General features: G+C 38.1%; 1 protein-coding gene across 3 annotated transcripts in view; it reads right to left on the reverse strand.

Moving 5' to 3' along the window:
- Positions 1–37: 37 nt before the first annotated feature.
- Positions 38–19,318, reverse strand: part of LOC137392312 (brother of CDO-like) — a 49,263-nt gene continuing 29,982 nt past the window's right edge. The window contains exons 10-22 of one of the 3 annotated variants that reach the window (XM_068078989.1): positions 17,846–18,046; positions 17,109–17,231; positions 14,847–15,191; positions 14,044–14,121; positions 10,861–11,067; positions 9,771–9,988; positions 8,647–8,839; positions 7,933–8,154; positions 6,937–7,181; positions 6,144–6,261; positions 5,331–5,507; positions 4,340–4,525; positions 38–690 (exon numbers count right to left, since the gene is read on the reverse strand). In XM_068078989.1, the coding sequence (XP_067935090.1) occupies positions 578–690; positions 4,340–4,525; positions 5,331–5,507; positions 6,144–6,261; positions 6,937–7,181; positions 7,933–8,154; positions 8,647–8,839; positions 9,771–9,988; positions 10,861–11,067; positions 14,044–14,121; positions 14,847–15,191; positions 17,109–17,231; positions 17,846–18,046 (2,426 nt within the window). In that variant the 3' untranslated portion in view covers positions 38–577. The remainder of the gene's footprint in view (positions 691–4,339; positions 4,526–5,330; positions 5,508–6,143; positions 6,262–6,936; positions 7,182–7,932; positions 8,155–8,646; positions 8,840–9,770; positions 9,989–10,860; positions 11,068–14,043; positions 14,122–14,846; positions 15,192–17,108; positions 17,232–17,845; positions 18,047–19,318) is intronic. The other 2 variants (XM_068078990.1, XM_068078991.1) reach the window with 2 other exon arrangements.

Raw genomic sequence — 19,318 nt, forward strand, 5'->3', positions numbered from 1 at the left:
ACGAACAGCTGGAAATCTAGAAACAACTGCTGCCTGGAAATGGCGCTGTATGTTTATTGATTATTGATTATTAGATGGTAAATAAAGTTGAGATTGTCGTAAATAAAAGAAGCTGATAGAAGAGCAAAAGTAACATAACAAAATTAACAAACAGCTTCTGATAATAGAAGTAAAACATATCCTCACAATAATCTCCCTGCACCATTACTGTTGACTTAACATGAGAATACACATAGAAATGAATTTTAAATAACTATAAACATGTGGTAGGCATGTGTTTACAAAACACACAATGCCAATTGTTCATAATATATTGTAAATAGAAAACATAAGAAATACGTGAAATAACTTCATACTGAACTGAATGGGTTTGGTATATTTGATCAGGCTGTTCAATGTTCGTTTGATTACATGTTAGTTTGGCAGGAACTTCTCAGCCAAAACGCTGCAGACGTGCAGAGCACTGAGTCGTGTGACTAGACAGATATGAGTGAGTAATACAAAAGGCAGTGCTGAACACCCTCCCATCTTATCTAGCAAGCCTGGCACCTGCGTTACCAGCTAAAACCAGCTTCACCTATAGGTGGTCAGCCATGTTGGAGTCAAGAGTATCAGCAACCTGACTGTAGCTCGATGGTAGCATGGGAGGTGGAGGTAGGGCGTGATTATACTCCTCTAAACCCGTCCCCTCTACAAAAATATTTTGAGGTTAAGTGCAAGGCTATTACAGTGAGAGCAATCACTAACAGTTAATTGATAAATTGAAGCGGGTTTCGAGCGACCACAGAGGTTAGTGTCAACAAACTGAACTTCAACTAACTGAACCAACGCTATGCCTGTATTGTTCTCTAAACAAAATGTAGTTTAGATGAATTTATGGCATTTGCTAAAACTACGGCTAAGGTGAATTATAAAACAGATTTAACTCTTAGGATTATTTGTTCTTAGCAGGAACAAAAACAATATAGTAAAGTAAATTCTGTATATTAAAAGAAAATGCTCTGTTCACATAACGCCATTCCATAACGTAAAACTAGCAGTAGAACAGGCAGATGACAAACAGATTGTGTTGGCTAGGCAGGAAATTTATTCTACTGCCTGTATATCTGTATCCTAATATTTTTTTATTGGAAACTTTTGTAGACCGTAGTTTAAGATCACAAATACACATCATAAATGTAAATTTTACTAATCATAGTAGTATAGGTGTTGTCTTATAAAACCAACATTTTCAACTGCTTTTTAAACAGGAATTCATGTCAATATATCACCTGTCGCTGTCTGTCAATATGAGAAATGTTATATCGCAGTAGTTCAGCGGTCAGCAAAATTTATCACACCTTGATTTGTTTTTATAATTTTTTAAATATTACAAAAAACAGCACATGCAAACATGCAGCCATTTTAGCTGCTCTGTAAATTTAAATGCCAATGTTCTGGCAGAAGTATCATATAGGCAGCAGTGCAACTGTATCAGAAGTATCATATAGGCAGCAGTGCAACTGTATCAGAAGTATCATATAGGCAGCAGTGCAACTGTATCAGAAGTATCATATAGGCAGCAGTGCAACTCTATCAGAAGTATAATATAGGCAGCAGTGCAACTGTATCAGAAGTATCATATAGGCAGCAGTGCAACTGTATCAGAAGTATCATATAGGCAGCAGTGCAACTGTATCAGAAGTATCATATAGGCAGCAGTGCAACTGTATCAGAAGTATCATATAGGCAGCAGTGCAACTGTATCAGAAGTATCATATAGGCAGCAGTGCAACTGTATCAGAAGTATCATATAGGCAGCAGTGCAACTGTATCAGAAGTATCATATAGGCAGCAGTGCAACTGTATCAGAAGTATCATATAGGCAGCAGTGCAACTCTATCAGAAGTATAATATAGGCAGCAGTGCAACTGTATCAGAAGTATCATATAGGCAGCAGTGCAACTGTATCAGAAGTATCATATAGGCAGCAGTGCAACTGTATCAGAAGTATCATATAGGCAGCAGTGCAACTCTATCAGAAGTATAATATAGGCAGCAGTGCAACTGTATCAGAAGTATCATATAGGCAGCAGTGCAACTGTATCAGAAGTATCATATAGGCAGCAGTGCAACTGTATCAGAAGTATCATATAGGCAGCAGTGCAACTGTATCAGAAGTATCATATAGGCAGCAGTGCAACTGTATCAGAAGTATCATATAGGCAGCAGTGCAACTGTATCAGAAGTATCATATAGGCAGCAGTGCAACTGTATCAGAAGTATCATATAGGCAGCAGTGCAACTGTATCAGAAGTATCATATAGGCAGCAGTGCAACTGTATCAGAAGTATCATATAGGCAGCAGTGCAACTGTATCAGAAGTATAATATAGGCAGCAGTGCAACTGTATCAGAAGTATAATATAGGCAGCAGTGCAACTGTATCAGAAGTATAATATAGGCAGCAGCGCAACTGTATCAGAAGTATAATATAGGCAGCAGTGCAACTGTATCAGAAGTATAATATAGGCAGCAGCGCAACTGTATCAGAAGTATAATATAGGCAGCAGTGCAACTGTATCAGAAGTATAATATAGGCAGCAGCGCAACTGTATCAGAAGTATAATATAGGCAGCAGTGCAACTGTATCAGAAGTATCATATAGGCAGCAGTGCAACTGTATCAGAAGTATCATATAGGCAGCAGTGCAACTGTATCAGAAGTATCATATAGGCAGCAGTGCAACTGTATCAGAAGTATAATATAGGCAGCAGTGCAACTGTATCAGAAGTATCATATAGGCAGCAGTGCAACTGTATCAGAAGTATCATATAGGCAGCAGTGCAACTGTATCAGAAGTATCATATAGGCAGCAGTGCAACTGTATCAGAAGTACCATATAGGCAGCAGTGCAACTGTATCAGAAGTATCATATAGGCAGCAGTGCAACTGTATCAGAAGTATCATATAGGCAGCAGTGCAACTGTATCAGAAGTATCATATAGGCAGCAGTGCAACTGTATCAGAAGTATCATATAGGCAGCAGTGCAACTCTATCAGAAGTATAATATAGGCAGCAGTGCAACTGTATCAGAAGTATCATATAGGCAGCAGTGCAACTCTATCAGAAGTATAATATAGGCAGCAGTGCAACTGTATCAGAAGTATCATATAGGCAGCAGTGCAACTGTATCAGAAGTATCATATAGGCAGCAGTGCAACTGTATCAGAAGTATCATATAGGCAGCAGTGCAACTCTATCAGAAGTATAATATAGGCAGCAGTGCAACTATATCAGAAGTATCATATAGGCAGCAGTGCAACTGTATCAGAAGTATCATATAGGCAGCAGTGCAACTGTATCAGAAGTATCATATAGGCAGCAGTGCAACTGTATCAGAAGTATCATATAGGCAGCAGTGCAACTGTATCAGAAGTATCATATAGGCAGCAGTGCAACTGTATCAGAAGTATCATATAGGCAGCAGTGCAACTGTATCAGAAGTATCATATAGGCAGCAGTGCAACTGTATCAGAAGTATCATATAGGCAGCAGTGCAACTCTATCAGAAGTATAATATAGGCAGCAGTGCAACTGTATCAGAAGTATCATATAGGCAGCAGTGCAACTGTATCAGAAGTATCATATAGGCAGCAGTGCAACTGTATCAGAAGTATCATATAGGCAGCAGTGCAACTGTATCAGAAGTATCATATAGGCAGCAGTGCAACTGTATCAGAAGTATCATATAGGCAGCAGTGCAACTGTATCAGAAGTATCATATAGGCAGCAGTGCAACTGTATCAGAAGTACCATATAGGCAGCAGTGCAACTGTATCAGAAGTATCATATAGGCAGCAGTGCAACTGTATCAGAAGTATCATATAGGCAGCAGTGCAACTGTATCAGAAGTATCATATAGGCAGCAGTGCAACTGTATCAGAAGTATCATATAGGCAGCAGTGCAACTGTATCAGAAGTATCATATAGGCAGCAGTGCAACTGTGTAGTCAGCAGCATTTTAACATGGCAGAAAGAAGCAAATCTAAATTTCATGTAAAAACATTGAAATAAAAAAAAACTCCTTACTGTATGAAGGTTGTAAAATTCTCAAGTTGCTTCTATTTTCAACAAGTTTAAAAAGTCTCAGTGCACTAGTGTTAACATCAAGATAGCCAGCTGAAACATGCGGCATGTGAGGAACGGATATCATGACCTTTGTACAAAACAGAAGTTGTTGAAATCTTATACCTCATAAAGGCATTTACAGCAACAAAACAGACCCCATCCGAAGGAACCTTTCTAGACTAAGGACCAGGATACAGACTAAACTGAGAGAGTGGCTATCGGGACCCACCTCCGCTGCTGAGATCGGTGTTAGTGTTGTACTCCTTGGCAGAGCCAGCGTTGGAGTTAGACTGGTGCAGAAGATGGTCTCGGTTATGTTGACTTCTCTTTTTCCTGCGCCGCCGTTGCTGGCTACCCTGTGAGCCCTCACACGCGCTTGACACAGGAGACTGCGCGTAGTGTATTGGTCTCAAACCTGGATAATAAAGTAGGGTTGATTGGAATACAACAGAAGGCATATGAATTACCTAGATGACGACAATGAGATTTAGCAGAAACAAGACGATAGAGGCAAGATATGTAGTGCATGTTGAAACAACCACAACAATGCATGAAAGTGAAGGATTTCACACATAAATCAGCCGAATTCTACCAAACATACTAATAAATTTAGTCAAAACAATCCAACACTGTTGTTAGTCTCTGCATAGCTGGATTTCTACTAAACTACCTATAAGAGTCTATATAGCAGTCTAAAACCAGATTTATATTCAGCCAGTCAGCTTTAATAAAATATGTAACGGTAATAGTCACTACAGTAACCCCTGGCTCTCTGCGGTTAATAGGGACCGACAACTCCCCATGATAAGTAAAAGTCTGTAAAATAAAGACTAATAAACTCATATCTAACAGTCGCTGTTCTATTAATCGTCAGCATTTCCACTTTTCTAAAAAGTTCATTAGACAATTTTGAGGGCATTTAAGAGGCATGATAAAGGGTGTTACAAGCACTTTACACTTTTACGCTTTACAAAAAGTAATGGGAAAACAGCGAACTATGATGACTGCTATCACAAAGATGCTCTCGGAGGGATCTCACTGGGCCAAAACATGAGAGAGATTTATGTATTTTAGCTTTCATCTTTGATTTTTAAAAAACAATCCTCAATGAATATTTTTGACACCACGAAGTACTGAAGCCGTGAAAACTGAACAATGAGTAGCGACGGAAGTAGCGACGGATTACTGTAATGCTAGAAATCTGCGCTGACAGTGCTGACCCTGTGGATGCGGAAGCTTGCCGGTGATAGGAAGGGGAGAGGGAGACGTCTCTCGGGCTGGACAAGGAAGGAAAGTGCTGAACTGAGGTGTTGTCGAGCGAACAGGATCATACTGCTGGTGTACATTGTAGTGTGGCAAGGAGCCGTGGGTGCTATTATCATGTTGACTCGCTGCCTCTGCAACATGAACGATGACTATTATGATATAATGATAACGATGAATTATTCAAGGATATAGAGTAAGGCAGTTTAGATCGCAACTGTGACTATGAAAAAAGACAACAGTGCGTCGGCTAATATTTTATGGAACTACAAAACTAGTGGGTGAAAACAACTTTCTCTCCTCAACTCATTGACATACAATTTATTTTTTAGCCTTTAAACAAGCAATTGAAATGTAATAATAGCAGCACAATCAACAAGAGAAACACTGCTACAATAAAGGTCTAACTATAGCCTGTTTATTACACATGTATTCTATAACCTGCAGACATGTTCGAGGATGTAACGGATGAATGGGTAACAAATTTTTGAGTTTCACATCATAAACTTACGCAAGGAAACTTGTTGTTTACCTCAAATCACAAGAACAACGATTGACCACCGAACATTGTGAACATTGTCTGACAATGAAATCTTTTTCATTACTAATGATAGACCACCGGAGTTGTCGTATCATGTAAATACATAGAAGTAGCACCGCTGTCTCAACTAGAGGCAGTGCTGTTTAATCCTTAAATACAGTCGATTTAATCCTTAAATACAGCCGACAGCCAACTGAGAATACTTGTTACGAGAATTAAAGGCACTCACCTATGCTCTGGTGCGAATTATGGTGATAAGTTGGTGTACGTCTGCTGCCGTTACTGTTATAGTGTGGGTAGTGCTGCATCAGGTTATAGTCTTGATTGGTGTGCTCCCTGATTGGTTCCTGTGGGGAAAGACAACAACGAATGCTGATGACCTCATACGACAGTTCTTCTTGAATAATAGGTAAAGCATTGCATATGCCCTACTCGCCATGTGATTTGCAATAGAAGCATACAACAAAAATAGCGTTCCAGTAATGACCAAAATTAGCTGCAAAACAAGGCAACTACAAGGCAGTGTTACTTGTGCTAAATGGTGTTCTACAGCTCTAACTGGTTGCTGTTACAATTCCAGGCGTGAGATCCTAAACCATCGTCTATTATAGAGATCTAACTATTTGTCACTTGTAAATTTAGTCCACAACCATAAACGGATTCATTCAACGCCACTTTTTATTAGGTCTATGACTCAACCAACCAGACTGCGGCATGTTTTATTTTTATTTTACTCAAAATAAATATTATAAAAGATCATGCTGTTTTTATTTTACTCTATGTTTAGTAATGCTTGTGGAGTTTTGAAAGGGTTTGCTACACTCCAGCTAGGCTAGTAGTTAGTGTTTTCACAGATGCTATGTTCGAAATCTTTAGACAACCAAAGTTTTTTTCACGCAAATAACTACAATGTACCTTATTTTACCACCCTAACAGTTTACAGACGAAAAGAGTTACAGTCTATAAACACTATCCTCCTTACAAACGCTGCAAGGTCAAACTAGAGTGATATTTCAACTCACCGGGATGCCACCATTAACTGTCCCACCAGGATTGCCGTCAAGCTCATTCAACGGGTTGATGTTTAGACTCATTCGCTGAGAGTTCAAGGATGAAATAGTACCATTGGATTGAGGAGGTGCTGAGGCGTTCTCACCTTGTGTTACGAACTGGAGTGACAGACCGTTATGGGGCTGCTGCTTAAGTTGATCTCCATATAGCACCTTCGAGGCATCAGCAAACTTGTTATGGCTGCGTGAGGACATAGCTACAAGGTGAGCAGAGTCAACATCAGCTAGATTTACAGCTATAGACCCAAGGCGATGAACGCCATCTACCTACGCTGTGAAATGTTTGTAAATTCTGGTCGAAAGGCTAGTGCAAGGATGAAATGAACTTTTGGAAGATTTAAATCATAAAAATGTTAAAGAGGATGATTCTATCTGCAATGCTACACTAGGATTTGATTATAACAGTGTCGATTCACAAACCTCAAAAAACAACATCAAGAGAGCGGTAGTATGACTACCACATACAATCAGGAAACATGAAGGGCATGTGTAAACAGGAAGTATGAATGACATGTGTAAACAGGAAGTAGGAATGGCATGTGCAAACAGAAAGTATGAATGTCATGTGCAAACAGGAAGTAGGAATGACATGCAAACAGGAAGTAAGAATGGCATGGGTAAACAGGAAGTACGAATGGCATGTGTAAACAGGAAGTAGGAATGACATGTGTAAACAGGAAGTATGAATGGCATGTGTAAACAGGAAGTAGGAATGACATGTGTAAACAGAAAGTATGAATGGCATGTGTAAACAGGAAGTAGTAATAGCATGTGTAAACAGGAAGTAGGAATGACGTGTGAACAGGAAGTAGGAATGGCATGTGTAAACAGGAAGTAGGAATGACATGTGCAAACAGGAATGACATATACAAACAGGAAGTATGAATGACATACGCAAACAGGAAGTATGAATGACATGCAAACAGGAAGTATGAATGACATACGCACATAGCATGGCCCTGCGCCGCTGTCGCTGCTTGAAACCGCAAATGGACACAAAGACGATAAGGAGGAGCACCATTGAACCGAGCACCGAAGCAAGGATTATATAAAGCATGTCATCTGACCACATCTGGCCATCTCCAAGTTTCACCGGGTTTGTGTATGTCTCATCGGCATCGCTGCCGGCCTCTGTTGGATCAACAGCAGCCCTAAAATTTTCGTAAGGATCTGCAAAAGAAGAGAATAGAAAGAACTGCTGATGTGAAGCCAGCAGAAGGTAAAAGCTCTGAGGGATAAAGAGACAAAAGTTTACATCTCATCTTCCGTTGTCAGCTTAACTTCTACATGAATTCTCATGGATTGCGTGTTAATTGAATGCCCATGTTAATCAAATGAAAAGCTGTTTCAGTTCAACAATGACATCTTCGCTGTAAATATATAACAAAGCATCCGTTCATCTTATTTTTTAAGATACATTTGATATTGAAACATCGTTCTCACCAGAAGTTACTCTCAGTCACCCAAGTTTTGAACTGGCTGTTTTTTTAGTAAGATGAGACAACTCCTGAATATCAATTTATTAAGTTTTTTTGTTAACATTCTGCATTTAGAAAATCACAATACAGTCCAGAAGATTTGCATGTAAATTGTCTTATTTGCACATTGACCTTGAAAAAGAGACAATAATATATAAGCTGCCACAGCACACAAGATACTTACAGACCACCTGACGCCTGAAAGCGTTTCCATGTGGACCCCTCCCATACTCATTCACAGCAAGAACTCGGACTACATAGAAGGCATTGTCTTCCAGGTTTCTGAGTCTTGCTTGGTTGAAGTCCATTTCAGTCGAAGTTTTTACCTCGACTTTTTTCTCGAGCCAGCCCTGCGCCACCCTCTCATCCACCTGATACTAGAAACAGCAGGTTGAGAATATAACATCAATGAGAATTTATCTATGAAAACCTAGTGAATGTCTATAAGCTATGTTCACAAAGAACTGGTTTTCTGACAAGAAAGGTCGAGTTGAACCAACAACCAAATTTGAAAAGATGCAGGTGCTATCAATCGATTACTCACCAAATACTGGTTGCGGGTCGACTTGCTATTAACAAAAATGGGGATATACTTCATCGTAGGCTAAAATCAGTGACACCGAATCGTTTTATGCATGTCATGTGACCAAACTGGGTTAAAGTCACTCGCACCCGTTGCATTATAAAAGATGAACTTACACACACTCAGACCAAGAGGAAGTGCAATTATGCCGTCTATAGTTGTAAAGAGACCGACAGAATAGAGGAGTGTAATATTGAACGCAATATCCGATATCAACTATAGCAATGATATAAATAACATGAAGATAAATCTTCCGAGCGTTTCAATTCCAATCAAGTTTTGTCGATTTTAATTTTAAAACATCCTGGCAGTCAGATCACCTTAAACATCCACAAAAATCGCAAATGATAGAAAAATACCGACTCTTTCTGACAAAATCTATTAAAATTGTGTTTGAGTTCATCTTTAATTGAAAGCTTATGCCCTTTTGGGGTAAAAAGAATGAATTTATCCCTCTGGCAACATAGCGAGTGAACAAGTGCAAGAGGTACTTAGGATTGAACATATCTTCTTGCAGCACCCTTGACTTTCACTAGACTTAAAACCATCGATAAAATTCTTCAAACAACTCAAGCTCACAGAAAAGATTATGTCGAATCTAAATTATCAAGCTTTCAACATGAGGGACGGATCGTCCTCACCCATAATGCATAGTTTATGAAAATGTCAATTCTTTCAGCGATCCAACAAGCTGGCCAGAGGAATTATAGGCATTGCCAAGTTACCTGTACGATGAACATGCTTATGGGAATAGCAGTAGCATATGTCCATTGGACCAGCAACACGCCGTCTCCCTGTTGCACAACACTGAAAACCCTGGGAGAAGTGCGTGGTGAGCTGCGAGAACCCTTATTAGCCTCCGGCAATGAAACTCTGACAGAGTCACTGTAGCTGACCTTGCTGTTCTCATAAATGGCAGCGAGTCTGACCTTGTAGGTAGCGCCTGCAAAAAGAGCACCCGCACATAACCATTTGTTGTGGCTAAGTATGCCAACATATTACACAATGCAGTGTATATGTAAACACACCTGGGTAACTGAGATCTTGACAATTTAACCAAAAGTTCAAATCACCTGCTATGCAGTGGCCTACATGAAATGGGTAGGAGGAGAGGGGGTTGAGCTAAGCTACCTAATATTAGCTGAGCAATTGACATGGTTTGTTTACATGTAGTGAGCCTCTGTGCCATCCAAGAGTTGACTTGCTTGTGGGAGCAACTTATTGGTTTACGTTTGACTGTCACTCTGTTTGTCAACACATGTTTGACATGTTTATTTCTGTTTAATTTGAAATACAAATAACACAAGGATTTTTAAAAAAGAAGCGATTTTACAATAAAAAATAAATTAAATTTTATTTTTATTATCTTAAACGCAAAAATTATTTGACTTTTCATTGAAGCTGTGTTTGACTAACAGTGTTGATCAAATGAATTGTAGAAAAGCAGAAAGACATCCACATGTACAGTTTTGGCTGACATTCCTTTCACCTACTACGCTGAAGATATGACGTATAGCAACTTTCATATACCGTAATACATTGTATCTGCTCAAACAAGCCGGCTTCAATAAGAGTACAATACTGTGAATAAGAAATTAGCCAAATTACAAGGTAAACCAATCAACTTAATGAGAGATAATTACAAAGAATTGGCTGAGAAAGTAATAATGAACCCTAACCTAGTTTAGCATGAAGCTAATTGACATTAAAGTAGTGACTTCTTATTGTATTCCAGTCAACTTCGCTGACCTTCAACAAGCTGAATATATAAGAACTGTTTCCCCTTGCCAGACGAGTCGTGAAAATAGAATCTACCTGGCTGCAGCTTGGAGACCTTGTAAGAAGTGTCATCTTGATTTCCCAAAGTTGGTACTGTTTCCCAGTCGGAGCGCTGCTTATGAAGTTGCCTCAGCTGTATCTGGTAGAGACGGACAGACACTCCGGCCGAGATCGGCTGCCACTCAACAATGAGCTCAGTTGGAGAAATCGGTCGCAGCATAGGAGCAGTGGGCGGGACAATAACTGCAGACAAGGAAACGCTCATAACGATTGACCCCTTAAAGACTGGTTTTCAAATCATAGATATCTAGAAACACTGTATGGATTTCGGATACAAACATCCAGCATTCACAATGAGCCAGAATGAAAAATTAGAAAAGGAAAACATTTGAGCGGCGTAGTTCGGTGCAAATGCCTAAGATCACGTGTATTGGTTTTCAAATCTGCGTACCTATTAAATCAATACAGTAGATGCTCCTACAACGTAAATAATCTGTTCAGGGAATGTTTACATTATACAAACAGTAAAATACATAAAAATTGCCAAGTAAGTTCCATGTTCTTCCCAAACTCACTTCATTAGTTCTATCAAAAATACAAAAACTAGGCTTCACTTTTTTAATTTAAAGACTGTACAGCAACTGCAGTATTAATGGTTTGTTTCGACAACTTTTTTGCTTTGTATCAATTTCACAATTTTTACAATAAGTTAAGGGGAGCGCACACCTTCAACATCAATTTACATCGGCTCTTTTTATTTTTGCTAGACATGAAAGTTTATTCTGCAAAGGAAAAAGACTGTAAAATATTTTATGTTTAAAATAAAGCAAAACAAAATATACCATAGCTTTACTATGCATATTTAGCAGTATATTTAATGTTAAAGTTACTTGGCAAAATTACCGGTGTCAAATATAAGTGAAGCTATATATTATATAAAAATATATAAGTGGCATATAAATATTACCAGTAAACAAGTTTATGATGGCACACTCAATCATAACATGGCCGCCGTCATCGTTGTGCTGTACCGCTACCTGTCGATTTGAAATTTAACAAGTACTATATTTGGAAAGCCGTTAACTGAAAGCATACAACTGTAAATTCCAAAGAAAGTATACGTATAACTTTAGGGTTTGTTCACCAGCCACAGAGTAGCAAACACCGCTCCTAATACGTAAGGTATTAAGAGTCATGTCTGTTTGACCGTCCGTCTATCCATCGCCAGGGTTTTAGGTTAGAATCAAAGAGAGCTTCCGGCTACACTAAAACTCGTGACATTACACTTAGTATATCGACACTCCAACGCGTGCACCAATAGGTCGGCTTGTTGAAGTATTTCATAACTATTGCACGGCTACTTGTTTTCTGTGCTTTGTCGACACACTCTGTTGACGAACTATAATGCCAGGGTACTTTTATATATAATGGAGAGAGGCCTATATGACATTTTTTTCTCTCAAGTGCGACAAAAGATTAAGCAATATTTTTAAGGCTATGATATTATTGCTAATCAAATCGAATTTGCACCCATTTGACACTTTAGGTTGTATGGAATTCTTTATGTTGTATGAAGCAAAAACTTCACATAAATTATTTACATGATGTGGAAGTAACGTTATAAGAGGTATACGCTATAGGAGCATCTACTGTATTGCGGTTTAAATTTCAACTTAGACTCTAGGCGCAAATGCACTTCAATATTGTTTTAAAAATCAGTCTTTTTTTTCTTTTAAACTATACATAATGAATTGATTGAGTGTTCACATTTACAGGACTAGACAACTCCAAAACTGTAGCGTTATGTGAGAGCAAGTTGCATAATGCTTTGGATTTGAATGCCCAAATGAAAAACTTGAATTGCTCATTCTAAACACCCCACTAATATAAAACCAAAATAGCAGGAACAAAATGATAAGTGGAATATCAACACAGCACATGATGTCTACGCTCAGTCATGGATTTGCTGATACATGGTCAGCTGAAACGCAGTGAAGTTGTCTTCTCATACCAAATTATGGCATCTTTGCCAAGTTAGCCTTATAATAGAGTAGGAATAACCGTATTCTCGAATGACTGTTTTTATAGATATAGTAAACTTACGGCTTACTTCTGTTTATAGTCAAGTAAAAAATAGGTGAATTTCAAAGAATTGTGATCATTCCTGCTAACAGCTGTTTAAAACAAAGATTAACATCAGAATTCTGCCAGTTTAACATTACTAATTATTCTTTTAATAAATTGCATGTTTGACATTTAACTTCTTCAGTACTGGCAGTATACACTGTATACACTGTAATATAATATTTGTATTATATGTACATGTATATATAATATAAAATATAAAAAGAACTTAATACCGTGTATACTCATGTATACGTCAATAGGTATTTTACTACAAAAAATTGCATTATAAGGTATTATAAGTAATATTTAGGTCCCATTATAGGTATTACTCTTGTATAAATAGATTCCGCTATTCCAGAATATTCTAGAGTAATTATATTAAATCAGAATCAAGTTTTGCGAGCCCGAAATAAAAATATAATTTTTAAAATTTAAAGTATTCTTACTCAATACAATCAATGGTGTTCTTCTCCATGTTTAAATGAGGTCTGGGATGACACGCTTGCTGTATGAAAAAAGTATGAAACTGCAACCGCAAAACTTAGCAAAATATGTCTTGCTGAAAAGATAAGACTTTATTATGCAATTACATGCGGCATCAGATATTCTTGTGGTAGTAAGTGAATAAATACAGAGCACTGCTCCCAATAAAATCAGTTTTAGATTAGTTGATTTGCTTTAAATATATTTACATTTTCTATAATTTTTGTAAGGTTTGTAAAACGTTCGATTTTATTTTGTGGTGCAATAACGCCAGTTCGTTGAAAGTTACAGATACAAGTCATCGGATTTTAGCATTAAAAATTATATAAAAAAAAAGATCTTTTATCAAAAAATTTTTTTCAAAACAAAATTCTTATAAACAAAGACAAGCAAACTTTTGTGTCTTAAAATGTCTTGAAACTGCAGTAGGAGCAAATGAATTGATAAAAAGAATATTTTGGAATTCGCAGACAACTAATACTGATTCGACCAACCGTATGTCAGTCTGTTTCGAACTAATTGTAAACCGCACATCTCAACCTGTCAAAGTCAAGGTGAGTACAGCGGAACATATTGAGCTAGCAAGAGAGGGTGTCAGTATAGCTTTACCATTCTCTCGACTTGGTTGGCGAGCTCTAGCAGTGGTAGTAAAGGGTGTAAGGTCAACACTAGGTTGCGAGAGAGAACCTGCAAGCAGAGGTACATGCATGCAACATAGGTCAATAATATCTGTTAGCAGCCCAAATATTCAATGATTAAGCTATTTAAGAAAAAGCCTTAGCTCCCTTAGCCTTAGCTCCCATGGTTATACAAGCGATTAGATTTTAAGCAGAACTTGGAGTTGGATAGCCCGATATAGGTTAAAGGTTATGAATGAGAAATATCCCTAAACAGGTTACAAGATGAACGGATACCCATTACCCAAACTGACAGGAAGTGATGTCATAGATGCGCGTAGACATCTATGACAGATTCACTAGCAGTGAATCAAGCCATACAGAATAAGACATTAAGAATGTTAGACTAGCGTATGGTGAGACAACATTTGAGTGCAGTTACCAATCTTGGACAACGAATGACACGCAAACAAGCTGCCGTCTGATGCCAGACAAGGTTCTCACTTCGTCGAACAATTCGACTTTTTTGAGCTGGGTATACAGAAAAACTTATTGATGATATTTTATTCAAATTTTTAGAACAAAGTCAATTTTTGGTTAAATAACACAAATACCAATTTACCTTGCTCATGGTGCAAAGCTGTAGTTTCGCGAATTTTTAGGTACGACGAATAACTTTTACATCCAACTAAAATTTAACTGATTTTATTCAACTAACAAATTGCTGCCGACCATGCTTCGCAGCAAAAGACAGCTTGCCTGTGGGGAAGAAAGATACATGTAGCATCTATCTACCTATAATGTTTAAATAGGCTGAAGTGTTCACCGCTCCGTATTGATTGGATATTTGACACGTGTACCAGGCAGTATCCTGAGTGCGAGCATATGACAACCACAACAAGCCGTCATTCATGGCAATATCGCCTGGAACCCTATCCAGTAGGACACCATCTTTGTACCAAGTGTAGCTGATATCACCAACGATTCCCTGACACCGCCATTTCACGATGTCACTCGCCGGCCGTGTCATGTTGCTCAAAGCAGTGATGACAATAGGTGGACACTGACTGGAACATGCGGGTGCTTGCGCTGTGGTTGACAGTGTGTCAGATGACAGTGTTGCGTTATACTCAGTGTGAGCTAGCATAAGGAAAGAGGTGTTAGTGAAGCCAATATATGCAAGATCAAAATTAAGAAGAGATATACAAAAGGGTGGCAAAGCAATCAGTGACAAAGTGAAAAGCAAACAGAGAACCATAGGCAGGGGCTGTCCTAATGGTATACAGTGATCTCTCGCTGCATCATGCCTCAAGTTTGTCTCTATCAACAAATGGCCACATTTTTGTCATGTGCATTTATGAATGTTTCACCACAAATTTAACAAAATTCGATCAGCAAAAAAGGGAATTTTCAATCTAAGTGACTTCCAGATTAAACTTCGACTCGAGATCCACACACTTCTGAACTAGCTTGCTATTATGCAAAGACTAGGCAAGTTAAGCTAGTTCACAATAATTTAAGTATTGCCCTTCATGTCGAGAAGATGAGCAAGCAAGTCAGTTTAGATCTTTGTTTTCAGATAAAAACAATGAACCAAATAGTTTAATCGTAGACTTCTTTTTTATACAAATAAATACAACTTAGCTACAGCTGAACGAATGTTTGTAAAAATTTGGGAGAAGGCTGCTAACAACATCTAGACAACAGAGATGCAACAAAATACAGCATTCACAAATACTTTGGCAATGCTCCATCACCTTTTCATCACTCCCATGTTTTATCCTGCTTTAACATTCGATCACCATCTAATAACCACGCCCAGTTAGACAGGCTATTAAGGTAACTAGAGATACATTATAGTATGACCCTCAACCAGTGCTAACCTTTAAATAATGACTCAGCGTTTGTGTTGCTTTGAAATGTAAGATGCCAGTATAGAAGACCTATCCAAGACGATTCAATTACATGAATCATTTAACATAAAAGTCAGCGCTGACGCAATGTTCAGTCGTTGTCTTTGCGCAACTTAAAAATGCCAAACCAGCTAAAATCTATTTTAATCGTCATGAAACCCAGCTATCGCTTTTAAAACCTTCTGCTCATGGCCGCTGTCAGACCACGAAGGAAAAGCCAGGGGCAAGCCATACGCTGCCATATTACACATATTGGCTGTAGAGTCTCTTGATAGTTGTAGCGACTCCACGGCAAAAGCCAGACTATGCATCACAAAGAATCTGTCTAAATTCACTTCCAAAAATGTGTGTATACCTAGTTTTAATTATATATTTTATTATTCAACAAAATTAATGATAAATGTTAAAAAGTTTCAGTAAGCAGCAAGAATACGAAATGGAGGCCGCAAGACATTCAACAACGGACGATGTGATACCCTCAGAAAGATAGTTAAAGTTGTTTTCACTAAAACTAAAATAAAAACAAATGAACACATTTATTATGAAAGTTCTTCTTCCAACAGGAGCAAACCTGCAAAAATCACTCCTACTATGCTAGAGACCTTACAATTACAATTACCTAGAGCATTACAAATTAATATTTTATATTCACAAGTTCATTTACTATTAGTGAATGAATTTCACTTACTAACTTTATAGAAATTTTAATGAATTCAACAACAATTTAATTTTGAACTAATATTATTAAACGCAGTTAACAACCTCATATGTAATCTGCTGTTTTTCATGGGAGTTTATGCCTTCCTTCAAGGCAAGATAACTCCTGTAAAAAACTAATTCTTATCTAACTTCTACTTTATGTGAAGGGAGTGAACATTTGAGATGTTAAAAAGTTAAGAACTAATGCTGCACGTTGTTTTTTAAATTAGATTTTAAAAGTTCCATATAAAAGTATGGCGACTGCTATTATTATGGTTTCATTATTATTATTACTGTTTAATAGACTTATTTAAGACACTGTCATTCCTGTGCGCACATGGTACATAGGCTGCCTGGGGATATCACAGAAACAGAGGTAAAGCCACACAGACATATATATATTTATATAAAAGAAGGACTTGCATAGACAAAGCGGTTGACTCACTGTTGGCAGGAGTTGTCTCATCCTCCCCAAACGTTGGATCGAGCGTGATTTTATGAGTGGGCTCACTTTCAACGCGGACGCCAAGACGGTAGACTGCCACAACTGCGAACTTATATTTTTTACCTGCAAGAAAATACCAATCACAACTGGGCAACCTTAATATAATACTTCTGGCTATTAAAAAGTCAAGTGTGCATACTGCAGATAGTTGAAACGAAACGGTTAGGTAACGCAAAATTTAAAAGGGGCTGCCTGATTGAGGTCACGTGCAGCTGTCACCTTCAGCATGTGAAGCACCCACAAACATATCACGTAACACTAACAAAACTATAAAAAGGTAGAATGTGAAATTAATAGCCCTGACAGTGGCTACTGCACACAAGTCATACAGTATTATATCATCTGAGAGTGCAGTAATACCGAGGTGAGGGCACAAGTCATCATTGCCCTGAGCATCATAAGATAAAAGCCTGAACCTTGCAGAGCCTCTCTTTCGTTATAAGGAAAACAGCATAGATATTCGATTTGTCCGCTATTCAAACTGCATTGAAATGTTCCAGAATGAAATGCAAAGCTCCTGTACTTAATGGCTAATGACAATTGCTGTTGTCGCATGTTCAGGGGCTAAGGATCTTCAAGGATAAACAACACTAGTGACATCACTGAGCCTTTCTTGTAACAACACGTTGGTGTAACCATCAAAGGAGAAATCGCATGCCACAGCATCGATCACTTACCCGAGACAAGGTCGTTATGGACTTCCTGCGAAGATGCTTGCTTCGCAATGTCCCAGCTGACCGTCTTCCAGTTGCCCTTGCCTTCCCTCATCTTTATTTGGTATGACAAGACGTCAGCATCGGGATCGATTGACCAAGTGATTTTGAAGCCTGTTCGCCGTATCTGCTCAACCCGCACATTCTCTGGACTCGGTTGTATAGCTGCATGTCAAACAAATGCAAGAAATAGAATTCTTTAATTATTTGCATCTATCATCTGGAGTGTACTAATACCGCATTCTCTAAAACCCGACAATTAACCTTGCAGTTCCAATATTGCTACACCCTCACAATGAACCCACAAAATATTTGCACTCTTGGATTTTTAGAATGGCTTGATTTTCGTCAGAATTAGATAAAAACGAAAATCAAGGGATAGTCTATTTTATATTTAATTTTACACAAAAAAATATATTTACTTAATTTCTTTCATTCTTCATTCTTTGATTTCTTACTTAATTTCCTTCTCGTAGGTAATGGCTGAGACAGAAAGAGCATCTGATCCTATGCTGCGCTGATCTGACCTTTGATCTGACCTGATCTTAAGCTGCGCTGACCCGACAGTCACAATGTTTCCATGACATGATTAATCCACAAGTTGGTTAATCCATGACATGGTTAATCCACAAGTTGGTTAATCCATGACATGGTTAATCCACAAGTTGGTTAATCCATGACATGATTAATCCACAAGTTGGTTAATCCATGACATGGTTAATCCATATGTTGGTTAATCCATGACATGGTTAATCCATAAGTTGGTTAATCCATGACATGGTTAATCCACAAGTTTGTATCATCCACAAAATGGAAACTGCAAAAAACCCGAAAGTTAAGCGAGTTTTTTCACTAGAAAATTTTTATGAAATTTTTCATGCTTGCAAAAGATAGAAACAGCACTTGGGAACGATGCTCAATCGAATCCATTTAAAACATTTTCCACTATTCAGTCATTCCTTTTTCCAAGGTCTGCTACTAAGCAAGACAGGATTGCGCCGCTATTACCTCCGATGTAGAATTCCATCTTTTTTTAACAAAGCACCTGTGTTAACCTGCAGCAGGTGAATGTCCATTAAAACGCTTATCGTGCAGGAAGTATCGTGCGCACAATTCCAAACCCACATAATGAAAACATACGCATCAAGAAACGTCAACTTGAACTTAAGCAGCGCTGACCTGACCTTAAGCTGGGTTAATCAAACACTAAGCTGTGCTGAACGAGCTGCCTACTGGTGACTAATACACTTTATTAAAGGGCAGACCGCAATCTTACAAGGGAAATGAGTAATGAATGAGTCACTTGGAAGAGTGTAATGAGACAACGACTCCTCGTTTCTCTCTCATCACGATGAGTTAGATGAGAAATATACAGGAAACATTATAGTTCACAATCGGCGTTTTTATAACCAGTACATAAACATAAAACCAAAACAT

Source organism: Watersipora subatra, chromosome 3, assembly GCF_963576615.1.
Source record: "Watersipora subatra chromosome 3, tzWatSuba1.1, whole genome shotgun sequence".
Lineage (NCBI taxonomy): Eukaryota > Metazoa > Bryozoa > Gymnolaemata > Cheilostomatida > Watersiporidae > Watersipora > Watersipora subatra.